Source organism: Cheilinus undulatus, linkage group 8 (assembly GCF_018320785.1).
Source record: "Cheilinus undulatus linkage group 8, ASM1832078v1, whole genome shotgun sequence".
NCBI lineage: Eukaryota > Metazoa > Chordata > Actinopteri > Labriformes > Labridae > Cheilinus > Cheilinus undulatus.
In genome coordinates, this window is record NC_054872.1 from 30750137 (window position 1) to 30763394 (window position 13258).

The window sequence follows — 13258 nt, forward strand, 5'->3', positions numbered from 1 at the left end:
AGCCGGAGTACCCAGAGAGAACCCACCCATGCACGGGGAGAACACGCAAACTCTGCACGGAAAGGCCCTGACCAGGAAGCAAACCAGGGGCCTTCTTGCTGTGAGGCAACAGTGCTAACCCCTGTGCCACCGTGCAGCCTTGATTTTTTTATTTTAACTCCCAAAGTGTAATTTAACTGATCCTGGCTCTTCCCAATGTAATTTCAATTCTGGGGGATGTGTGGATGGAGTTCCCTGTCATGACCAGGCCAGAAGGTTAAGGTGTGTTTGCTATGAGGCTGACTCTACTTTGTTCTTGCCAGAGGAGACCCACCTTGCCACAGATTTTCAAGAGTTACGGCAGCTCTTTAATTTTGAGAAATATTTAACATTTTCTAAGTGTAGTTTAATTTTATGCAGTCTGGACAAGTGTAGACATTTTAAAGTGTTATTTAAGTATTAACCCTATATGAGTTTAAATAAGTGTCGATTTTGCTGTGTATTTTACTTTATTATAGAGGTGTGACTTTACCTAAACAGCCTGGTTGGAGATCTATTCTCTTCTTTTTCTTGCCAATAAGGCTAGATCATATTTCCCTGTACAACTCCTCCGAAGATATTCAGTACTTAGAGGTAACTTTAAATTAAATACTTTTTACTTTCACTCCAGTAGATTTATAGACCAGTTTTACTGAAGAAGCCTACATTTTACCCGAGTAACTTCCCTTTTGTTTGAGTATAATTTTTCCACCTCTGACAGTAGATTTCTCCTTTTTTGTAGGTTGCATGCAGGACAAAAGCGGCTCTTCGTTTGAAGTTACCTGGGATCCACCAATCAGATGACTTCAAATAAAAAATTTAAGTAAACTGCAAACATTTTAGTACCTCAAAGGGAAAAAATCCGCCCTTGCACTTCTCTGTTGTTCAGCTTTAAGGTCTTATTTCTTTATTTTTTAAAATTTTCGTCATAATGTTTTACTACCCAGCAGTTTTAAGGCGCCACTCAGGATGTTTCTCTACAGTCTGGTGAGTAAAAACCTTTCTGAACTGTTTTTAATCGATTTCAAGCTTAAGTCAAGTGTGTAGGAGATAATCCGACATTTCAGTTGAGCGAAGATCGCTGTATGATACCAAGATTTAAAAATAAAGCACAGAATTTAAAATTTTACTTGGAGCTCAGAACTTTTATCTGCTGAATGTAATTTATACAAAGTATTAACGACCCAACATTTTAGGGTTCACTCGTAGTCTTTATGTAGTTACTATTAACTGGATTTTGCTTGTGATTTAAAGGCTAATTTAAGTACCTTTTGTGTGACTTTTAGTCTTTGATAGCGCTGTTTTTCACCCTTTTGTCCGTGGGAGTCCATATTGTTGATGGAAAAGTTGATAGGCTAGTATTAAAAGTATTTCTGAACGCCTCAGTAGTGTTCTTACGTGTGCTAAATATTGAATAAGATATCTTAAATTGAACTGCGTGCCCCAAACTTCCTTTAAGCTCAAGGCAAGCTCTTTAGATAAATATTAGGTTGTCAAAACCACGAGTAATTAATGTAACCACCGGCTGAAGTCATTCGGTTTGCTGTTAAGACTCTAAAGTAACCTAGAATCAATATTAGCTCCTTTTAAATACCGCAAAGAATTATTTTTTATTATACGTGATACTTTTTTTTAACCACCTCCACGATATAAAGACCCACCAAAGCACATGATAGCCATTGGCCCTAGTTTTTAGCCAAGACTACAGCATCGATTAGGTTTTCAAATGTGACATTTTCTGAGTTCGGGGCAAAAAAGCACTAGTCTGGAGTATTCAGAGTTTGACCCGTACGAAGAAAAAAAAAAAAAAACCCAGAGTGCAGGTGCAGCAGAAGTGGAGAAAAAACCTATCTGTAAACATGAAAACCTTAAACAAAACAAAATAAAAAATCTCTTTGACTTTTACGTCAAATTTTAAAAGATACCAGCTTTGAAGATGAGCAAAGTGCGTGTGTGGGGGGTGTTTATGATTAGCCATTACAAGAAAATGTTTGATGTTTTTTCATTAATTAAAATCATCGTTGACCATAAAGGTCATAAAGGTTGTTGTGGTAACTAAAACTATAAGATAGGATAAGTGTGATCCAAATGCAAAAGCTGTATTTTTTGACACTAAAATCTTAATAACAAAATTGATGGAAGAAAAAAATAAACCAGAGGTATTTTTTCTCTACTTAATTATATACAAGACAAAATCATCCAGGAGAGGTACGATTTTGACCACAGGGGGGCGCCAAAATCAACATGAACTGAATGATCTTCTAAGAGCGTTAAGATACCATTGCCATGGTGACAAAACTTAGAATATTAATTTAATAATTGAGGGCTTTAAAAACAGCACATTTGAAATGAAAAGAGAATCAATCATGAAAATCAAAATTAAAAAAAGTCATAAAATACATTTTATTCAGGAAGATATTATTCCTCAGTCATGTTAATTTGTTTAGTTTATCTGTAAACAACCAAACAAAACAAAAAGTTGTTTAAAACTAATTAATTTGATTAAGACCTATATGCTGACTACTGAGTCTTTGGATTTATTTACATGAAGCATGAAAATGATTAAATAGACTTATCATTAGCAATGACAGTTCAGTGACTCACTTTTGATTTTGCATTGTGATGAAATTAAAATAGAACATCCATACTGTGTGTTTGACTCAGGCTGGTTGCTACCAAAGGCATCAAGATTACTCGTCGTGACTTCCTGAAAGTCAATGTCAAAAGTACCTGGTAAGAAGTCATTTTAGTCACAGTTACACTTCCTATTAATAACAGCCTGAGCTATGACTTCTTATAATAAAACTAATGTCCCATACAGTGACAACATCATAAACTATGTGCTGGAGCGAGTCCCGCCACCTCTGCCTGATCTGCCTCGACCTCGCTTCTCCCTCTACCTATCCTCCCAGTTGCAGTATGGCATTGTTGTGGTATTCCACAGACAGTGTGTCATTTTTCTGGGTAAGATGATAGCCATAATAAATGAAGGAGAAGTGTGCTCTGGTTGTTGAGTGTAACTTTGTGTCCTTTAAAGAGGAACTTCAGTCTGTTGTGGAACAGCTGGCAAAACAGAGGACATCGCAGACAATTGATATGGATGAACACAGCAGGTGAAAACTGGTGCTCAATATGACACAAATTAGCTCCATTTGCAAACAGAGTACAACTTCTGTTTCTTGCTGCTGGACCTTCTGTTTTCTCTTAGACTCGCCCTTGATTTCCCTGATGCCCTGTTTCTGCTGGAGGACACTGAGGGCGCCCAAGACCCTCTGTTTGGAGAGATGCTCATGCAGGATGAAATGCCCAGTCCTAACAGTCTGATACAGGTGCCAAATATTCAAACTCAGACAGAAATATAACACTTAGCAGACACTTTTAAGTGAAGCTAAAGCTTGGAATCCTCTAAGTATGTGTGCTGATGCAAAATGTGTCTGTTGGGTGTCTCACAGATGGGGCAGGGGTTCACAAGGGAAACTTCACCAGACCGTCTTGAACAGGCCAGCCTTCCTACTGTTGTGACTGTTGCTGCTCTAGAAAGCGGTATGACTTGTTCTCTATTATGATCTCCTGTGGGTTATTAGAGCACGAGAAAAAAATGAATAAACGCAGAAACAAATGAGGATAAGCTCTTACCAGGTTAATCAGTTAGTCCAACAAAAGTTTCTCATAACAGTTGAAGAACAGAAAAAGAACATTTTACATTGACGTAGATGTATTATTTAATGATGGCTAAATCATCAAGGACTAATAACAAAAAGTCTTTAGAAGTGACTATCAAATGGGTATGGTTGTACTTGCCACAGTGTGATTAAATGGTTTATTTTCAGTGATACACACAAATGTAGAGAAAGAAAAAGGACAGGCAGTAGTTGCTCTAATCAAATAAATCAATTAAATAGATCTATTTAAAAGAGGACTCCTAATCCCTTGTAAAAGCAAACCAAATAACCTCAACCACCCCTCTGAACCCCAGCATCTCTCTGAAGCCATTGAATGTGCATGTAGGTGTGGTTTCACCTTTAAAAATTACATCTTGTAAAGTCCCTGGCCAGTTATACACCGACAGGATATTTCACTGAATTAACATCTATCCAACTCAATCACATTTAGCGGAACGGTGACTTGCTGTTCAAATTAAATCAAAGCCGCCTCGACTGGCAAGCAGACAGAGTCATACCCTATCCACTGATTTGCATCTCTCTGATTAGAGAGCTCGATCTGATGCAGATCAAATCTTCTGGAGGAAGTCGGGAAGTGAGATAGGCTGTACCATCAGGTACCAGTCTCATTCAGGACACACAAAAGGCATACAAACAAAACACTTACTTGGATTGGTCAGGCTCATGGAGCAAAATTACAGCCTAAGAAACTAAAGGGGAGGGAATTTGTTCAATAGACCTAAATTTGATGTTCCAATTCAGAGATGTGTTTTTACAGCCACTACAACACAGAGACACAGATATTTTGAAGACGATGGATTTTTTTCTATTCAGACTGATAAACTGTCTTAACCTGTATTGTATTCTGCTGCATATACATTCTGCAGAGATTGCCTGGATTTTTCTCCCCTTGTTTGTTGAAATGCATTAAAGCGTTTAATCAAGTTTGAACTTAACAGAACTCTGGTGGGACCTCTTTGTTGTAAACTTTCACCCTACACTCTCAATAAGTTGCAAACCTACCTTAAAAAACTTCAAAATGTGGAAGTGGTTTGTTTGTCATGGAAAAAATAGGAACATAAACACATCATCCATCCCTCCAATCCATCCAACCATCCATCCAATCATCTATCCATCTATCCAGTGTACATAAAATCAGAGAGAATTTCAATCATTTGCTTTTTTCATAGATTTTTAGTAGAATTAAAAAGAAAAATGTTTGTATTTTGTGAGATGTTAAATCTGGGATGAGAGCATACACGAGGCCTGCCCCAGTTATTTGCTTCACAGCTCTAATTAGATGTCGTCTTTATAGAGAGAAATTGAATGTGCACAGCTATGAACAGTATGTTTACAATGATATACAGAAATACCAGCAGAAAACCAGGTCAGAGGGATTTACAGATCACATATAGATCAGTCGGTATTGTAGGGCAGTGGTAGATACAGATACAAAAGGTCAGGTCAGAGCAGAATTGCTTCAACAACATCCCCCTAATGAACTGAGGCTGATGCTGCAGTGTCAGGAAGTGTCATGAAGCTGAATTCTGTCAACAGAAGAGAGCACTTTAATACAGCTTGATTATTTGTGAAGCTGCTAAAGAGGTGTTTTATTTTCTGTCTTCATTACACTCTTCAGACCTCACTGCATCTCCAGAAACCATCACCCTGAGGGAGATGGAGCAAGTAGCTATTCCTGTCGCAGAGGTACAGCTGTCAGTCATACTAATTTAGATTAAAGGGACTCACTTTCATTCACCATTCCCTCCTGTCTTTCTTCTGCTATTTATTAGTTTGAAGGTGTGGAGCTTCTTGATGATCATCCAGATACTATTGACCTCCTCTTGGCCCAAACAGACTATTTTCCGGAAGGTTTGTGTGTGTCAAAAATACACTTCCTTTCTCCTTTAAGACAAGGTGACACGGTGATGGAAAGGTAGGAAATCATCTAATGCGTGTTATTACAGGAGATGTTGAGATAGTGAGAGAGAAGGCGACTCCAGGAGAGCAAAAAAGGGAGATAGAAAGAGGCAAAGGAGAGGCAGCGCTGGAGGGAGAGGGAGCTGAAACGCCAACAGTGTCCACTCTCAAGTAAATGATTCATATTGGCATTGAGATATAATTACAGACAGATTGACAGAAGCACACACTGACTGTGTCTATCCATCAGATTACAGCCTACTACTACTCTCTCCACTGAAGAAGCCATGATGGAGTCTGTGGAGAGGCCTGGACCCCCAACAGACCAGGTCACCCCAGTTTCTGTGCCTCCCCTCTCCTCCCCACTGCCTGCAGCAGGGAGACAAGGGAGACGGCGTCAGGAGGTAGAGGTGCAAGCTTGTGATGTTTTTGTTCAAGTGGCTTAACATAGTAACACTAAGTGATCATTAGTTCAGTTGTTAAAACAATAAATGTAATAATAATCATTTTTAACATAAGCTGGGTTACCACGTTGGGAAAACATTGTATAAGAGTCTCAGGGTGGCATTTGCACAGGCTTTTTGTTTTAGAAGTTTGATTTGTAAAGAGAATAGAGAACATTAAAGCAGATAATCAATAAGCATAAAAACAGGATGATTTCCACTTCTAAAGCCATAATAAAGGGTTCCCTCACTTTGAAGTTGTACCCAGAATACAGCTTAAGAAAAGTCCTGGTAAATTCTCACCTCTCATACACAGGATGTTCCTCCTGTTGGGATGAAGAGGAGGAGGAGGAGGAGGCAGCTCATCTTCTTTGACCCAGAGACACAGATCCCTCAGGAGGTGCTGCAGCGGCAAATCAATAACCCTCAGGCTGAGACCAGACCACCCAGTGTCCCACCACCCCCCTCACACATGATGATCTCTGCTGCTGAGCTCTTCAACAAACCGTGCACATGTAAGAAATACATCGGGAATTAGGACCCCAGAAAAAAATGCTCAAGGCTCTGCTCCCCCACACTTACAGAAGTTTTTATTACCTCTGACTGAGGACCCAAGATTAAAAACTCTTTTACTTTTAGTGATTCTATGACAGTCCACATCACTCGATTGTGCTCATCCTACTACCTCTGACACTGGGTCAGCACTGGAATATCTTTGTTCCCACTGTTATGCCTCTAAATATCACACATTGCACAAAAATTGGATGTGGGAGTAGATTAAAGGGACCATGTAAAACATTTTAGAAATTTCCGGTAGCATGTTTTATTTCATCCAAGAGTCAAAACTGCAACATTATTCATAAAATAAACATGTATATTTGACATTTTTGAAATTAAGATCACTATTTGTCATTGAAGAAACTGGTGGGTCCTCAGGCAAGACCAGTTGAGAATATATAATATTTTGAAAAATACAATTTTTAAATACATAAAATTGTCTAGTGCGAGGCCAGCCTAAAGCAATGTAAAATGTCACAATAGGACAGCAGTATGACTTAACTAAACATTACAGCCTCTTAGGTTTGTAATAAATGTAATCTGCATTTTTTAAACATATCTTATCCAGGTTTTAGAAAGTTAGAGATAATTTGATTTTGAGTTAAAAAAAAAACAAAAACTTTGCCCCCTGGTATTTAGTGTAGCCTTAAAAGGGACTCACAGCAAACAAAAACTTCATAAATAGTTCCATATAATTCAATTAAATTAACCCAAAATGGGGTTTTTCAATAGTATTCCCTAGGGTACAATATATGAGTGTTCTTTAATACAAATTAAATAGAAGGTGAAAACAAATGGATTTATTCAGCTATGAAAAACTGATGTTAAATGATAGATTAAATCACTAGTAATTTGCAAACAAGGGTAAAGCTAAGGAGCAATGAAAGGTAGTAAAGTAGAAAAGAGTTAAGCAGGTTCCTAGTTAGAATAATTTATGACACCATTTAGCATCACGCTGTGAGATATTTGACCTCAGAGAGACGTACTGACATAACTATGAGACTGAAGCTATCCTTGTTGTTCCATGAGGCTCAGCAATGCTGAGAGCTGAAGGTTAACATCCACATGCTAACATGCTCACATGGACAAGACTTCCAGCTGTTTAGTGCGCATACTGTTAACACTGTTAATTTGGCCTGTTCATAGAGAAATGTTTTATTAGAAGCTCTGAACAGAAAGTACAGCTCAGGCTGATGGATGTCATTTGTTTCTCAGAAACTTGGCCTAGCATCGGTGTTTAAGACCTGATGACACTCACAAAATGATCAGATCTAAATATTCATGGAAACTTATGCTGTAGTAGTTGTTGAGACGTTTCTGTCAGGACCAGAGCTGTAAATCAACCAACAGACTGACGTTGCCATCTGTGCTGCCGTGCTGCCAGAGCGTCTAAATATAAACATTGAAATGCTGGCAAATTTATGTTGCTTAATTATTTGATTACTGAGAACAAATGGCTGTGATGATGACCGTTACTCAATGCCAAGAGTATGCGCTGTTCAACTTCAATGCTAGGTCCTAATTAACACGTACTAATTAGTGCATTAAAACAGATCTCAAGCTGCGGGTAAATGTTTTGCTTGGGCAGCAGAACAGTAACAGCCGTATTACATTACTTAATTCTCTTTTAAATAGATTATACAATGACTAACAGCATCACCATCGTTACAGTAAACACCATTCACCAATTTACCTTAAAGAATAACAATATCATTTAATAGTTGTGTTCCTTAAAAAATACAGCTTTGGGTTTTACAAACTCTGAGGAGTACCCTTCATTCTGTCTTGTTTTTCAAAAGATTATACAATTTGAAGACACAGTAGCAGAATGTTCATACTTAAATGCCTGATCAATAAAAACCATCGCAACTTTAGTTTTACATATATATTTGTGGTTGAGTTGCTATGTAAGCTATATAGATACATTATGTACCACGCTACATTAGCTTTAGCTATTTTTGCTAAAGCTAACATAGCTACATTGGTTAACATAGTTAATTACATAGCTATAGTAGCTATGTCAGCTTTAGATAAAGCTGACAAAGCTAAAGCTAGCCACCATTGGTGTATCTACTTCTAAAATGTGACTATACATATTTTAATCCAGGATTACACCTCTGATGTTTTTCTTTGTTTTATGAATGAACTGTTGCTTATTCTAACATTTGCAATGATGTTTCTCCATGAATCTAACTGCCTTTGATTCAGACTTTGTTTATGAAATAAGTAGTGTAATTCCTTCCTTTCTGGGATATATGGCTGCTCAGATTAACAGTCTGTGAGAGTGGCTGTCAGAGATGATTGGTCTGCAGCCAGACCCCTCTCCATTTTACTTAATCAGGTCCTCCCATTCCATTTTGGCGTGGCTCCACTAGACATTTTAAGCTGAGTAGAGGTGCACTGCTCAACTCCACCCAGTTCCATTGCTTATTTCTTGTTTTAAACGGCACTTGATAAGGTTTATTGACCATAAATCCCAGTTTCCATTTCATGGATGATTTGACATGATGAGGGAGGAAGGCTTTTAAAAGTGGTCTTTCTCTCCTGATCTTTTATCTCTTATATACATCAAGGTAAAAGATCAGGATCCTCTTTCCTTTCCTAAGGCGCTCAATCTGAAATGTCTGTCAGAACTTAATAGAATTAACATGCTCAGAGATTACAGCAGCTATCAAAACTTCCCCCTTAAAAAAGCTCCAGGAGGAGACAATCTTTTGCTCAAGAAGTTTATAGCAATTTTTGTTGAGAGACTTCAATTACAGCAAGAAGTAATAGGCGGAGATGGGCAGATCACTACTCGTCATCTATGTTTTTGTTTTAATTGAGAGCCCTCCTGTGGGGAACTTTACATACTGTGCATGTACAAATTGAGCAGGTTTCTTAAAAAATGTGAAAAAATGTTGTCAATCCTGAGGGTTGTACTTTTTGTGTTATGAGGTTTCTCCACCTTCACTATTGCCATTTTAGATGCTTCGCTCAAGCGATCTTCTTGTAAATAAACTACCTTTTTTTAAATTCCTAACAGTCTTGCTTGATGAAATGCAGTCTCTATGGAAACAAGCTGCGACCATTACCCCTTTATCAGGCTCAGACCTGCAGGTCGGGCAGCGAGGGTCCGAGTCCACTGACTCTGAGATGGAACGACAGCAAGCGATGCTGGAGGAGATGGAAATCGAGGACGAGAAACCAGAGTTCAGCCCTAAGGAGGTGTGGAAGAGCGTTTGTTTGTTAGTGTGTCAAATTTGTAAAAACCTCCAGAAAAAAACTGACTGTGTGTTTTTGTGTGAGCGCAGGTCCCCAGAGACGTGTCAGAGTCAGAGCTATTTGATATTTCAGGTAAATTTATTTTAAAAAATAAGAATGTATTTGCAGTAATGACTTTGAACCAGCTGGTGGAGGTGAGGTAGTGTCGTGTGTTTCCACTGCAGCTGCATTCAGCTGAGGTCAAAGTTCAGGGTTAGGCATGTATCGCTTATGGTTAAGGGTTAGGGCAAACCTCCTGAGAATGAATATAAACCAGTGGCTTCAAATTTGTGTGTGTGCATGTGTGTTTTCAGCCCATGGTTCGTTGCCACTGGAGGCCTCTGATCAGAGGGAAATGCCTCATGGAGTCTTGCCCATGTACATGTCAGAGAGAGAAGGGTATGTAACATCATCAGGAAGTTTTGATGTGTGTCTTTCCACAATATTTATATTCACGTGTCTTTAGATCTGTGCCTTCACTTCAGGATATCCCAGAGGTTCATTATAAAAGAGCTGCAGCAGGGTCTCCACGAACACAGCAAATCTAACCATCTGATGCTGAAATACTGTTGCTTTTAGTATTTGCAGTTGGTTAGGTTTAGCAGTAAAATTCTCTGCTTGTTTGTGTGATGTGTTTATGTTTTGTGCGTAGGCTGCCTGAGTTGACCGAGCACGATGAAACACCTGTGCTTTTTCAGTCTCTTCTGCCGCCAGAGGTCGACCGCCGAACTGTCAGCAACATTTTTGAGAGGCTGCTGGGTGAGGCATTGGTTTCAGTTATCATTGAATGGTCCCATCAGTCATGTTGAAACTGTGTTAATGTTACAGCATCAACACCGGAGGAAAGCTCTTTAATCAATGCGTGCTGTCTTTATTAGATCAGCTTTGAGTGCAGGAGAGGAAAAGGTCTTTGAAAGTGAAGACCATCACTGGTGAAAGCTTTAGTAATGAGGTCTGATAGCTGGAGATTTATGTTGAATACTTCAAGGATGAATAAATTAACCGTCAATAAGGAGACATCAAACCATCCAGCTCCATTAACAGAAGTATACTTGTGTTTTTTTTTAATGCTGCTATTGATAAAGACCCAGTCAATAATTTTGTGGTATTTAAAGTCTAAATTCAAGTCCAATTCAACTATCGCAACGTAACGAATTTTCAGAGTAAACAGTATGCATAAAAGCAAACAGTTGAGTTTTTCCCATCTTGATTCAGACTTTTCCTGCCAGCCACTAGGAAAAATTTCCACTTAAAATGAGGGTGAGTTCATGTGTAAACACAGCAGGAAATATAAGAAAAAAATCACTTAATTTAGTAAATTCTGAGCTCTCAAAGGCAAGATGATGATGATGATTTCTTCAGCCATATTTGTGATGTTTTCAACGTTGCACTGTGACAAAAAAGGGGAAGCCGCGGGGCTGTCTTCAAGCACACTTGCTTGAGTCAAGGATCAAGTTCAAAAGCCTATATTTGGGGTGACTGTAGCTCTGTAGGTAGGGTCGGTCTTCCTGCAATCTGAAGGTTGTCGGTTTAATCCCCAGCTCTTGCAGTCACATGTCCATGTGCCCTTGGGCAAGACACTTAACCCCAATTTGCTTCCACTGCTTCATTGGGGGTATATAAATGGGTATGGATGTGTATGAATGGGATTAACTGATACTCTATTCAATTCTGCATAGCAACTATCAGTGTATGATTGTGGAGTAAAGGGGCATGAATGGGTTGTTGCAACCTGCGGTGAGTAGTCAGACGAGTAGAAAAGCACTATAAAGGTCAAGTACATTTACCATTTGCTCAGGGCATTTCTAATAAAAATCCATAAAAATCAAAGAAAAAACAGGTTTCGACCTCCACAGAGCTTTTAACTTAATCCTCTACCCAAGTGAGTGTGTCTGAAGACAGTCCTTGTGGCTCCCCCTTTTAACAATGTATGCTTAACTCTCCAAGAGCACCTTGCTTCTACCTGGAGTTCACCATACAATCAACAACACAATATATACAATATTTTCTTCGGATTACAGTGTCACTTTTTAAGTCACATCTTGCCTCTCGAGACCCTCCAGTCCTCTTCAGTTTCTCTCAGGAAAATTGGAAAATCATATCAGGAAGATTTCATGGCCAAGCTGTCCTAAGTGCATGTGTGAAGTAACCTGAAATGCCAGATAGATTATTTCACCTGTTGGTGGCATGGATATATTAAACATCAGCAGAACCTTTCAAAACCAAAACCAAAACCAAGAGGGTGACTGAGCAAATTATCAGTCTGTCACAGTCATTTCCAGCCATCAGAGTAGCAAAACATGTAACATAGGCATGGGGGAATATTCTACATACCATGAACATAACAGGCAGTAGCTATGTTTACTATCAGTGGAGCCAGTTGGTAAATCAAACTCATGCCAAACCTTGTCAGGAGAAGAGCAAAAACTTCTTTTCCGCCAAGAAAAGCTTTCAGTCTTTTCTCTACTTTTCATAAATAAATGTCCAGTTCTGATAAAACTACAGTGTATTGGCCGCACAACTAAACATGCTCAAGCTAACACCTCTTTCTCCTGAACTGATGCTGATTGGTCCACTCAGTGCCTAACCAGGAAGAAGCGATTTAGCTTAAAGCTTTGAAATATATATCAGCCTAATGACAGACATAGAATCTGGCTTGTCTATCTGCTTTGCAAAGTTTATTGTGAAAAAGGGCTTTGGATTTAGCTAAGAATGACTATTATCCTATTCTTTCTCATCTTTCTCCTTTATATTTTGTCTTTTTTTTCTTTTCTGCAGGGACTTTATCTACCAGAAAGATCTGTGCTGTGCAGACAGAGCCTTATGGTGACATTTGGATTTCACCTGGACCCAACTACAATGAAACAGTCCTAGTTTAGTGATGCATTCACTGCCCCTCAGAGCCCCAAAAACGTCATAGTTCAGTCCAATAGAAGATGATCTGGTTCTAGTTGGGCATTTTCCTGTGTTAACTTAATAACTTACAAAAGAAGTCAAATGAGATTCTGTTTTATTCATCACATCATACGATTTGTATTGTTATGTCTAGTTGGCATATTTAAAGGTTTTTAAAATATTTGTTTCATGAATTTCAGTGTGATATCAGTGTAGAGAGAGTTAAAGTTCATATCAATTTTGTCAGATTTTAGATGTTTTTACTGTTGTATATCATTATATTGTAACAGCATGTGTTTTAAAGACTCTTATTATGAAGTTAGAAAGCCACCTCTCTGTTCCAGATGTGCCTCCCTTTGAACTTGTTCTACAAAATAAAAGTTTTATAAGAAATCCGAGGGTTATTTCTGCAAACGGAGCATGCTCTGTATATTAAGAGGCACGCAGAACAGGACAGGTGTGTGACAACATACTGCAGGGGTTAAGGAGGTGCAAGGAGGACAGTTTGTAAGTCAAATG

General features: G+C 38.7%; 1 protein-coding gene across 1 annotated transcript; it reads left to right on the plus strand.

The window, feature by feature from the left end:
• The first annotated feature begins 880 nt into the window (after positions 1-880).
• On the plus strand, positions 881-12953 carry LOC121514133 (meiotic recombination protein REC8 homolog). The gene is made up of 16 exons (XM_041794227.1): positions 881-1005; positions 2683-2751; positions 2840-2982; positions 3056-3131; positions 3227-3347; positions 3471-3561; positions 5320-5387; positions 5474-5552; positions 5648-5771; positions 5851-6010; positions 6360-6558; positions 9627-9808; positions 9895-9937; positions 10159-10243; positions 10497-10603; positions 12623-12953. Exons 1-16 carry the CDS (start codon positions 950-952, stop codon positions 12721-12723), a joined length of 1704 nt encoding a protein of 567 aa, XP_041650161.1. The 5' UTR covers positions 881-949; the 3' UTR covers positions 12724-12953.
• Positions 12954-13258: the final 305 nt, after the last annotated feature.

Coding starts and splice junctions, on each gene's coding strand:
- LOC121514133 (XM_041794227.1), top strand. CDS start 950: ATGTTTTACTACCCAGCAGTTTTAAGGCGCCACTCAGGATGTTTCTCT. Junction 3,562..5,319: donor TGTTGCTGCTCTAGAAAGCG/GTATGACTTGTT, acceptor TACACTCTTCAG/ACCTCACTGCATCTCCAGAA. Junction 6,011..6,359: donor GACGGCGTCAGGAGGTAGAG/GTGCAAGCTTGT, acceptor TCTCATACACAG/GATGTTCCTCCTGTTGGGAT.